The sequence below is a fragment of the Populus trichocarpa genome, chromosome 12 (assembly GCF_000002775.5).
Source record: "Populus trichocarpa isolate Nisqually-1 chromosome 12, P.trichocarpa_v4.1, whole genome shotgun sequence".
NCBI lineage: Eukaryota > Viridiplantae > Streptophyta > Magnoliopsida > Malpighiales > Salicaceae > Populus > Populus trichocarpa.
The window spans coordinates 13,868,107-13,880,256 of record NC_037296.2 but is presented as its reverse complement, the minus strand read 5'-3'; the positions used below and the strand labels follow the sequence as shown (position 1 = coordinate 13,880,256).

General features: G+C 34.7%; 2 protein-coding genes across 4 annotated transcripts; both read left to right on the top strand.

The window, feature by feature from the left end:
* The first annotated feature begins 274 nt into the window (after positions 1–274).
* Positions 275–1,099, top strand: LOC18103915 (protein CYSTEINE-RICH TRANSMEMBRANE MODULE 11). Its single transcript, XM_006376962.3, has 3 exons — positions 275–416; positions 523–757; positions 843–1,099. Exons 1-3 carry the CDS (start codon positions 380–382, stop codon positions 856–858), a joined length of 288 nt encoding a protein of 95 aa, XP_006377024.1. The 5' UTR covers positions 275–379; the 3' UTR covers positions 859–1,099.
* A 3,314-nt stretch (positions 1,100–4,413) lies between these two features.
* Positions 4,414–12,134, top strand: LOC18103914 (uncharacterized). 3 transcript variants are annotated; one of them, XM_024592749.2, is made up of 6 exons: positions 4,414–4,557; positions 10,272–10,436; positions 10,539–10,673; positions 10,913–11,020; positions 11,134–11,238; positions 11,553–12,134. In XM_024592749.2, exons 2-6 carry the CDS (start codon positions 10,290–10,292, stop codon positions 11,715–11,717), a joined length of 660 nt encoding a protein of 219 aa, XP_024448517.1. In that variant the 5' UTR covers positions 4,414–4,557; positions 10,272–10,289; the 3' UTR covers positions 11,718–12,134. The 3 variants fall into 3 exon arrangements, with proteins under 3 accessions (XP_024448517.1, XP_024448515.1, XP_024448516.1); XM_024592747.2 differs by lacking the exon at positions 4,414–4,557 and adding an exon at positions 6,084–6,443; XM_024592748.2 differs by lacking the exon at positions 4,414–4,557 and adding an exon at positions 9,845–9,984.
* Positions 12,135–12,150: the final 16 nt, after the last annotated feature.

Sequence of the window (12,150 nt, the reverse complement as noted above, 5' to 3'; positions counted from 1 at the left end):
TATTTTTGTTGTCTCGTTTTGATTAGAAGATCAATTATTGTTTTCAATATCTTGACCATCTAAAAGCAGACTAAAGTTTCATTTCGGAGGAACCTTCTCTCCACTTTCTATGCAATTTCAAGTTAGAAAACGAAGGCAGAGTCCGCATTGCTTTTTTGAACAAATTAATGGATTGAATTATTATTGAAAGAAATCCCAATTGTCACAACATGATAGGTCGTCTAGCTAGCTTTTCCATGCATGTAACAAGTCGCCATTGACGAAGGCCTTAAACAGCAACTAGCCAAGTCTATAAAACATAATATTTCATTTCATTCATTTGGCTTTCCCATATACTAAATAAAAGTTTTTCATAGGTGATCATATCTTGATTTCAACAATGAGTGACGACAGCAACACGCATCAAGCTTCCGCAGGTAATTGAATTTATGTTTGGCTTCTGAAAATCTTTTTTTTTCTCCTTTTTTTCTGTGATTTAGGAAGTTAATCAATTGATGGGTTACTAAATTGATGATTTTTCAGGAGTATATCCTGCACCACCTACTTCATGTCCACCAAAGCAGGAGGTGCGTTATACAGACATAAAAATATTGTCTTGTCCACCACCAATGCAAGGGTACTATGAAGCCGGTCCTGATGTGGCACCACCTCCAGTTAGTGACCCTCCGAAATGTGGTCCTCAATACCACCAACAGCCACCTCCTCCTCCTCCTCCAGAAAGAACTAGTCAGAGGGATGATGACTTTTGCACAGGATGGTAACTGATAAATTTTTTTTCCCTTTTTATTTAAATAACGATTCACTGTGTACTTATTTATTTATCTTTTTCCTATGTGACACAGGTGCTGCTGCCTCTAGGACGCGTGCTTTTAAGGACTATGAGGGATTCTCTGCAAAATTTGCAGCTTATAATTGTTTCCCTTGTGTTTCTTGTCGCAAATCATAATTATTTTCGCTCTTTTTATGTCACTGTACGGACTACGCATGCTTTATTCACACAAAAACACTTAATCACGTTGCTCTTTAATTAATATTTTTCTCCGTGCTTCATTTGATGGCCAGGCTAAATGTTACGGGTATTTTTTACAGTTTTTTTTTTTATATATAAATATATTAAAATAATATATTTTTTATTTTTTTAAAATAATTTTTAATATCAACACAAAAAAATCTAAAAATATATAAAATTAATTTTAAATAACTTTTCTTAAACTTTAATCAATCTCTAATTAGCACGAAATCCTAACAGCGGTGAAATCTTAAAAAGATCTCAGTACAATCAAATTGCTTAAAACAGTGGTGAAATCAAATCTCTAATCGTTAATTCAAGGTTTAGCTTAAAACAGGGGTGGGTTAATAGAAAAACTTGATTTTTTTTTTATAAACTTAAAATAATATCATTTTAAGTTTTTTTTTTAAATATTAAAAATTAAGTTAATCTCATTAAATTTCCAACCCATGACACGGCCTCGAAATAGATATAACCTGGGTGGCATCTTATAACAATGTTATTAATGACTTTAATTGCCACATCTCCGTGTTCGGCTTGTAAAGGAAACATATGAACTTTCAAAGTGTATAAATCATGTTGGTATCATAGGGGAATTTGTTTTTTTTTTTAATAAATTAAGCATCAAGTGTTAGGATTGTTGTCATTATGTGCAACAATCATAGAGCATTTACAGTCTATCTTCTAGAAGAGGATGGCTGCCATTGCCATTGTCAAAGAGGGCTGCTAGGTGCAGCCACCATTGTTGAAGAAGAGCTGGAGTTGGCAGCCACCTTTGTTGAAGAAGAGCTGGAGTTGGTAGCCACCATTATTGACCAAAGAACAAATGGAGCAGCACCATGGATGCCTATAAATAGAGGCATACGGTTGAGAGCAAAATGAGAAAGTGAGAGGGAAAGTGTAGAGCCAAAGATGTGAGAAATGTAGGAGAGAGTGGGCTGCCAAGGCAGCCAGCAGTAGCTGCCATTGCAGCACTGAAAAGAGAAAAATAGAGTGAGGTTGAGAGTTGCCAAAGAAGGGATGATTCCTCCTCCTCTATTGTTGTAAATCTTGTTCTCTCCCTATATAACGCAATGGCTTCTCCCGTGGATGTAGGCAGTTTGCCGAACCACGTTAAATATTGTGTCAGTGTGCTTTACCTCCTATGAGCAAATATCAGAACATCACCGGTCGGAATTCCCTACATCAAGTACAAATTTACGAGGGATATCTTGTTCCCAAGTTGAAGAACAAATCAATAAAAGAATTACAGTTGTATGACTTCTACAAGAATGGAGACCTAAGCTATGATCTCACAAACGTGAATTGCTCATGCAAACTAGTTTCAGTTCTTGATGGAAAATCGCTCTATCCATCCTGTCAGGCAATCGGAGGAGCTCTGGGGTATGGTGGTACCATTACAGGGAAGAACATTTGTCTAATTCCTTCAGCCTTTATTCTAGGAAAGATGATTCCTGATGCCCCCTGAAGGCGCAGATGCTAACCATGTTAGAAAATCTTGCTTCCACACTAGTCTATCTTAGAAACAGAATTTTAAAGAAAAATTGATAACAAATACAGTTTCTATAGATTCAAAGTTCATTGAGATACCTACCGAAATCAATCTAGCACCTGTACATATCTGCTCAAGTGGAATGCCCAAGTTGCTTGATTATTCTTATGAATCAGAAAAGTGAGAAGCACATGTTGATCTCAAACATGAATCAGTAGTAATTCTGTTGTGTTAGTGTAAGAATTCACATAAATATTGCTTGAAGTGAATTGTAGTAACCTGGGGAGCTACTGCAGTTTTCAGATAGCGAGCCATTTCACCATTAGAAACGGCAGGTACTTTCTGTCCAGGAACATCCACCAAACAGCGAATCTCAGTGCTGCTAATAGGATAAAACAAGATTGGAGATGGATCTGCCAGAACATAATGTCCATGATTTGCATATGGAAGGTCGCAGTTTTCCAGCACCAACGCAACAAAACACAATGGGATATCAATTATGCAAAAGGAAAGATTAAATTCCAGTTGGCAAGGAAGATTAAATTATGCAAGCTAAATTCCTATGTTGTGGAAAAGGTTACATGTTACTTCAATATTAGCACACAAGGTTACAAAACTTCAACGAAGGGATTGTTTTGCAATTTGGCAGCACTGGTCCTCACCTTAGGATTGCAAAGAGACCGCCGCACCACAGATTCGAAAAACAGCCATCACAGACAATTGTTAATGGAGCGTATGCTCCCAACTCTGTTCCAGCCCTGGTTTTGTACTATACTCCTTTAATAGTCCCATTTTCTTCAATGAGAGTTGTTGCCGTTCCTTGTTCCAATTTAACCCTGAAGAAAACATTGCAAGAAAATCGGATTGTAAGGAAACATTATTAATTATGCAACTACCCTGGAAAGATCATATGATTGAAACACTACAACGGAATAGAACTTAAGCAAGTATAATGAATGTCCATGAAAGATTACACGGAAAGAGTTTTATGCTTTGTCTCGCATTTTCTGAATAAAACGGCCATTGTGAAAGCTTCTTCCAGCAACATCTGAAAGGAAGTTCTCCAAGGGGTATGATAGTTTGGTACTTTTCCCATCTTTAAAGATTGCATATCCAAGCACTCTTTGAGCATCAATTTCACTCACACAATCTGCAGATACACAAGGATATACTTAACGTTTACTGCTATAGTTCTGATAGTTTTGACGCTGAAAAGCTTAGCTGGTTCTACAGATATATTGAGGTTCTGGCTCACCTTCAAGGCCCAATTCAATTAATTTCAGGTAACCTCCAGGTTGCAGTAGTTCTCCAACAATTCTGTCAGTCTCAGGCTCAGTCAAGTCTCTTTCAATTACATGCACTCTTCGACCATCCTGCAATATGTACAGAAATATGAGATTGCAACTCTCTCCTGTAATCTTTCCAACAGAAGCAATTGACATGGAATTATTGACACAAGTAGTAAAAGAATTATTTTAAAAGAAGGTTGGATACGATTTGCCTGGCCATCCTGGGCATAATTATTAAGGGATTTTTTTGGTTTGGAGATGTGGTGATTTTTTTTAAAAAATATAATTTTTTTAAAGTATAAACCACACTTTTAAAAGTTAAAAATACATGTTTTTTGTGTGAATCTCACAAAAATAGAAAACCAAAGCCATCTTCAAACCAAACACCTTCTATGCCCATTTTAATATGATTATGGAGTGGGAAAATCCACAATTTAAAAGTTTGACTTGAATCAGGTTTTAATTTAAACTTTATTAAATTAGAATAAAATTAAAGTGTTTATTTTTTAAAGCAAAATTAAATGTTTTTTTTTTAAAACAAAATTGAAATGACATTTTTAAAAAATATATTACACTTGGGTTGATCCAGTCAACTACATGTTAATGCCTTTCTGGATATTCCTCTCAGTAAGAATGATCCAGGAGAAAAATATTAGTGGGCAACGTGAAGAAGCAAGTGGAATAAATATTATTTTGGGAGGAAAAAATACATGGGAAGCGCCACGAACAGTTAAAAGGGAATGTTATAACGATTTTGAACTTGTAAGGTCGTGAAAGTATCTCCAATGCAAAAAGTTAAATTAAAAAGTTAAATCGATAAAATAGCTTTTTGAATAGTATAAATATAGTTTTTTTGATTATGTGCATTTCAATGGTAAAAAGCTATTTAGAAAAGCCATTTATATTTTAATATATTTCATATTAAATTTATTTTTATATAATTATATAACTAATTTAGATATTTTATATATAATATAATTAAGATGTTATTAATTATATAATTAATATGAGTAACAAATCCAACAAATTTACCGACTTCTCTATTTATTTCTTGCCATCTATTTGAGATGCTTATTTGGGAACAATTACTCAAGTTTCCTCCATTCTCAACAAAGTAAGCATGTACTCAAGCCCAGAACTGTTTTGTTTGTTGTTCAACTCCTGTAATTGGATCTTTGCTTGTATTTAGCCATGCAGAGACAAGTAAACAATCTTCCTCTGGTGAGAAGTTTTTACTTCTTTGTGATTTTTTTCTTGTATGGACATTCAAATTCGAGTATGTTAAGTCATCAATTAATTGATTAGAATCACTTGGTTGAGAGAAAATATCTTCTGACTCACTCATAAGAAAGTTGGTGAAAGAGTTTGGAAAATTTGAATCCATCTACATTAAAAAAAACCTCAAGTTAAAACCTTATAAGAAAGTATAAAAGAAGCGCACATTCAATGTCTAGCAATTTTATAGTTTACATACATGTGAATTAATAACAAGCATTGCATCCTACTTGTTCTAACATTACAATTTGACTATTTTTTGGAACTAAGAGAGGATTAATATACTGGTTTAATTGCATTTTCAACAAGACAAAATATAATTAACCTCAAATTAAAACAAACAACCAAAAATAAATTTTAAATATGTCACTCTATATTTTTATCAATATCAGCTACCATTATTACTTCCTCTTAATTTTGTCAAAGATAACAACATAAATAAAAAATTGTTTTCCTTAACCCATATCAAAAACATAAAATAACAAAGAAATAAAAATCATCACAAATATCGAATTAACAACAAAAAATCTACAAAATCAAGAGATATTAAAGAGTAAATATAAAAAGCTTTTAAATAAACATACCTTTTAATTTCAGCTAATTAACACAACTGATGTTATTAATTAATCAGAGAATAATTGATTCTTGTTTTTTTAAATTTGAGAAAAGAGTGAGTTTTTCTAAATTTGAGAGAAGAGTGAGGCACAATACAAGATTTTTTAAAAAAACAAGTTTTTTCCTTCCTTTTAAAGAAAAAATAAATACTGTTGCCAACTGATATAAAAATAGCCGTTGACAACGTTAACTTAAATTTACCTCTTTTACAGGAACCTGTAAAAAAACCTCTGCTTAAATTAAAAGGCCATTTTGGCTTCTTTGATGGCTGCTCTGTTGAAATAATTTAATAAAGATTCTAAAAATAAAAGTACATGTTTTTTGATTTAGCTCTCTTTTTGCATCTCCGGTTGGAGATACTCTTAAGAGTTTGAATCTTGATCTTTGAATTCGAAAGATCTCATTTTTTATATTCTTCGTCCTTCTAAATTTACTTAGTTTGAAATTCATCCTCGTAATGTTTTTAATTTTGACTGCATCTCCTGTGAATTCCAAGGTTTGCCCTTAACTAATGGATTCACAAGATTTTTTATTCCTCAACCCTATTATCATAACAGTAAGTACGCAGTCCCCAGTCTTCCCTTTCCGTCCCTTTTGCCTGTTCTCAAAACTCAAGTTATCAACCCTAGCTGGTTCCACAACTTCCACTCTCTCTCTCTCTCTCAAAACAGCCATTTCTTTTCTTTATTTCGTTTGCCTCTGTTCTTCCTCTAGTCTCCACTCTGCATCTTATGTGCTCTCGCGTCTCGCCTCTCTGTATCAGGTTAGTTTTTTTTTTCTTGGCATACTTGATTCTTGAATACTTGTTTCTGGAGATGGGTTTGCTGTAAATTACTTAATTACTGCCATTGTTCTTCCTGAATTTAGTTTCCTGCCATTGCTTTTCATTTGCTTAGTTTTGTTTTCTTTTATTTCGATGTTGGGTTCTCTGAGGTTGTCTTGCTGCCATTGTTTTTGCCTCTTGGTTGTTTCCTTTTTCGAAGCTCTCCTTTGCTAGGTTTGTAATAACATGGTAGAGAACAATTCAATCAGTCCACGCATGATTCACAACGATACATGGGTGGAAAATAAAAACATAAAGAAACTAAGAGTAGAGAGGTGTTATTGTTTATCTGAGATTGACCGACTTACTAGAGTGGAAAAGAACAAAAATTTGATGCACATTTTTGTTTTTCATCAGCCAGTCATGACATATGGAATTCCCAAAGAGTTTCAAAAGTTGCCCTTTCCCTTCCCTGAATAGATTATTTGGAATTTTCCAGTCCTTTGATGAACCACCTTAACTGTTCTAAAAGGGAGACAAAGCCTACTTCCAGAATTAGGATTAGTGATTTAAAATTTATAAACTGGTTACTTGATCTCAACTCAATGGAACAGCATTCTCTGATGGCTTCCCAGATGATTCATTTTCCTTGGTTTTCCATATGCGAGTCTCAGAGAAGTGAATTGGATATATATATGAGTGAAAACCAGAAAAACCATACTTGGGTTGTCTTTGTTTTGTGATTGTCCTTCATTGAGTCTATAAAGGAATCTCATTACAGAGCACAAGAAGAAGAAGAATAGCGAAAAGCCTCACCATTTTGAGATTGAAAAGATTTTATAGCAACTGCTTCAATGGAACAGCATTCTCTGATGGCTTCCCAGATGATTCATTTTCCTTGGTTTTCCATATGCGAGTCTCAGAGAAGTGAATTGGATATATATATGAGTGAAAACCAGAAAAACCATACTTGGGTTGTCTTTGTTTTGTGATTGTCCTTCATTGAGTCTATAAAGGAATCTCATTACAGAGCATAAGAAGAAGAAGAATAGCGAAAAGCCTCACCATTTTGAGATTGAAAAGATTTTATAGCAACTGCTTCAATGGAACAGCATTCTCTGATGGCTTCCCAGATGATTCATTTTCCTTGGTTTTCCATATGCGAGTCTCAGAGAAGTGAATTGGATATATATATGAGTGAAAACCAGAAAAACCATACTTGGGTTGTCTTTGTTTTGTGATTGTCCTTCATTGAGTCTATAAAGGAATCTCATTACAGAGCACAAGAAGAAGAAGAATAGCGAAAAGCCTCACCATTTTGAGATTGAAAAGATTTTATAGCAACTGCTTCAATGGAACAGCATTCTCTGATGGCTTCCCAGATGATTCATTTTCCTTGGTTTTCCATATGCGAGTCTCAGAGAAGTGAATTGGATATATATATGAGTGAAAACCAGAAAAACCATACTTGGGTTGTCTTTGTTTTGTGATTGTCCTTCATTGAGTCTATAAAGGAATCTCATTACAGAGCATAAGAAGAAGAAGAATAGCGAAAAGCCTCACCATTTTGAGATTGAAAAGATTTTATAGCAACTGCTTCAATGGAACAGCATTCTCTGATGGCTTCCCAGATGATTCATTTTCCTTGGTTTTCCATATGCGAGTCTCAGAGAAGTGAATTGGATATATATATGAGTGAAAACCAGAAAAACCATACTTGGGTTGTCTTTGTTTTGTGATTGTCCTTCATTGAGTCTATAAAGGAATCTCATTACAGAGCATAAGAAGAAGAAGAATAGCGAAAAGCCTCACCATTTTGAGATTGAAAAGATTTTATAGCAACTGCTTCACTCACCTGACTGTTTTGATATTCGATAGCCAAGAACCAATGAGACAGCTTAGCCACAAAGCATGGCTTGATTATATCTGGACTTTCAACATTGCATAACTTGCCCCCACTTTCAGAGCTCTTCAAAGTTCTGTCCCTCAGAAAATCCTTTGAGACATTAACCTTTTTCTTTCCTTTTGCATGATAAACTAAAATCAACCCCAAAACAGAACAATGACTCCTCCCAAAAGATACTGATATCCCATATCTGGAGATTGCTTAGAAAACAAGGGGTAAATGGTGCTGTTACCGCTCACTACTTCTAGACTTTCCCTTTCTGTTTTAGTCAAAGAGCTCGGGACTGATACCATGCCTTCTATAGGCTTAAAAAACAGCTAAGTTTTGTCATTTTCTGTAAAACATTTAGGCAATGAATTACTTTCAAATAAAACCATGGGATCCAAAACAGGGTGAGATTGACAGTTTTGTTGTTACATTATTGTCACAAAGTAAGTTATTGAACCCATTTTTGTTATCATCAGGCCATGTATACAAAGTTTAGGATCACTTGTTCACTTGACTAGTCTTTTTCACTTCATTTAAGATCTAAGATTTTTTTTGTGTAATCACATGTTTGCTTGACCTAAGACTTGTAATCATATCAACCATGATACCGAAATGAAAAATCATTTGACTGAAGTCGGCCTATGATGTTGATGGCAAGTTGAGAGGCTGGTCCTAGGTGTTCCCCCAGTGTTGTTTCAGTGGCCTCAGAGGCTGGTATTGGTTTTTTGGGAATTCCAGAGGCTGTTAATAAGCTATTCTCTTAATTCATCATTTTATCTTCAATTTTTACCTGACACCTGCTGATGCAAAAACAACTTAATAAACACGAGATTCGCACTAATAATTTAATACAAATAAATATGCAATGACAAAAAAATTATATATATTTTAGAATCTTATAAGAAAATTAAATAATATTAACATCAATTATAAGTCCATCAGAAAACTCATTAAAAGCCTATCAAAAAGCTCATTAAAAACCTATTAAAAAGTAATAATATAGGTTTTTTTGGTTTTTTACATTAAAAAAATGAACTAAAATGAAACTAATCAGTTAGAGTTGAGTTTAGTTGAGTTTTGATTTTTTTTTTTTTTAAATTTTAATTTAATTATTTTTATAAGAAAACTGAATAAAAAACAATCACCCTACCTAAAACCTAACAAAAGATACTTGACTTTGGGTTGTGGCAAAGCTTAGACCAAGAAGGCCCAAAATAATAAAGCCCCAAAACATGGGGTAAGTTAGTCGGGTTGGGTTGAGTTATTGCTTTCCCTGCCACCTGTTGGCTCTGTATCCATAACCCGACTACAACCCGTCCCGAACCCGAACCCAAACCCAAACCCAGATCTTGACAGGAATCTTGTCTTCAGCCCTTAATCAATACATTCTAAAAAATTCATGCACTTTCCTCTTTGTAAAAAATTGATTCCTTGAATGGAAGGCTGACACTCTTGGTTCCTTGAATCAAAGGGAGAATCCTCACCTGGTGTGTGTTTGTGTGTGTGTATCCCAGTTGCTGAAACTCTTGGTTCCTCTCGTCTTTCACCCTCATCTTCTACAGGCAAAACCCCGTCAAAATCCTAAGCTCAAAAAACTCAGCTCTTCATTTCAAAACCGAGATTTTGGGTTTCTTGTACAAGCTTACATTAAGTAATTTAGGCATTGTTTTTCTTTCTAGATTTTGAGTTTTATGCTCTGGCTATTGTGGGATTGCTGTTGATTTAGTGTTTGATTTATTTATGCTAACAAATCTTGAGTTACTTTCATTTTTCATAATCTTATAGCAAGAAATGAAATTTCTTGATTTTTGTGCTCTTATTTTTGGGTTCTGGGTTTTAAAGCACTTACTTTTTTGTTGCATTTTTCTTTGCTTATTTAAGATTTTGTTTTGTTGGTATTTGCAGCTACTGAATTTTGGTTTGTTTTGAAACAGGGACTCTTTGTGGTGATTATGGCTTGTATTCAGCACAGCAGAAATGCTCTACGGCGAATTGTTGCTAAAGAAACCAACTTGAAGAGCTCTGATGGTGCTATACATCCATTGTTATATGCTTGTCAAGGGGTTAGATATAAGAAGTTAGAAGTTATTCTTACAACAGTAAGTGTGTGACTAGGAAATATTTCATTTTTGGGTTTTTTATCAGGAAATGTGTCGGTTCAGATATTGATCTTGATGCTGGATTTTGATTTGCACTTGCAGAGCATAGAGAAGCTTGGGAAAGCTGGTCAGACAGTTAAGGTTGCGCCAGGGCATTTTCGCAACCATCTGATGCCCAAATTACTTGCTGTCCCTAATATCGAAAAGTTTGCACATCTTATCAGGGAGCAACGCAAGGTTTTGCTCAAATTTCTTACATTTATTTTATCTAGTTCCATGTGTTTGTTAGTGTTTTTTTATGTGGTGAAAGTAGCTGGTCTTGAATCTTGATTTTTGTTTGGCATGAATTTTTTATGTGCATTATGTTGTAAAGTTGCGAATTAAAGTTTTGCATCCACGTGTCCCTTTGGTTTTGTTTGAGAAATGTCAAGTGATTGGTGTTATGTTTGTGATGTTTGTGATGTGTTGTGGATCAGATTTACCAACCCGAGGAAGAAGAAGAGGTGAAAGTAGTTAAAGAGACAATGGAAGATAAGATGAAAGAATACGAAACAGCAGCAAAACGCTTAGTCAAAGCCCAACTGGTTAGTAGTTTATCTTTTGAAAAGTGTATTGAGAATATGAAACATTTTAAATAACAAGTTGGCTTGCTCTTACCGGTAATATGAGGTATCTGACCTGTCTTTCATGATTGTAGGCTTTTAGGGTAGGGATCAATACTGCAAAATTCCGTGCCCGTGAATCAAAAGATGACCCGATAGAAATTCTTTCACCAGTGACAAAGGATGATATTTTAAAAGAGGTATATCAGTCTTCATTTTTAATTTCAGTTTCTCTTCAGAATGTTGTAAAGTAAGTTGTTTTGTCTTTATCCATGAAAATAACGTAGGTGGATAATGTTGCATGAGCAAGTTCTGGCAATATATCATAACAAAACCATCTATAAAACCCAGTTTGACAATTCTCTTTTAGACACTGCGATCTATGATACAGGTTCTGTTTTATACGTACTATAATTCCGTAATTTGTAGTTAGGTGCAGCATACTTGGTATGCTAAAAAGATAGTTTTTGCCTGACTGGTGGATGTGTGCTAACGTGGTTTCTGTCCATCTCAGGTGACAAGACAATTCAATGTGCAAATTGAACCTGACAACGTGCATCTTCCATCACCTTTGACTGCTCTTGGAGAGTTTGAGGTGCCACTACGCTTCCCAAAGTCTATTCCGATGCCAGAGGGAAAGGTTAAATGGACACTTAAGGTCAAGATTCGGGGTAAATAAATATTACCTCATCATCAAATTCTTGATGAACATTTAGACAATGCTATCGAAGGTTATTGTAGAATTCTTGTGACGAGCTTGATGCTTCAACCCAGCACATCTTGAATCCTGCGATGTCCTATATACTTCTTCAATAATCAATCCTTACAAAAGTTATTGTGGGATGAATTTTGATTGTAGCTCTTTCTGACATGCACAAATTACATGCACAAATTATAGCTTGGGGCCCTTGCATCTGCTTTCATACTAGTATATCCGAATTCTGTTGATTACTCTTTCGCTGCATGTCAGATGGTGTTTGGTTTCAGGTTTGTGTTTTAACTTCTACCCAAAAACACTTTTGAGAGACCATCTCCTTTTGCTATTATGTTGAAGGATTCGCGTAAAAATGAATTCATGTGCTTTCTGCATCTTTAATCCTAGATCATTTATG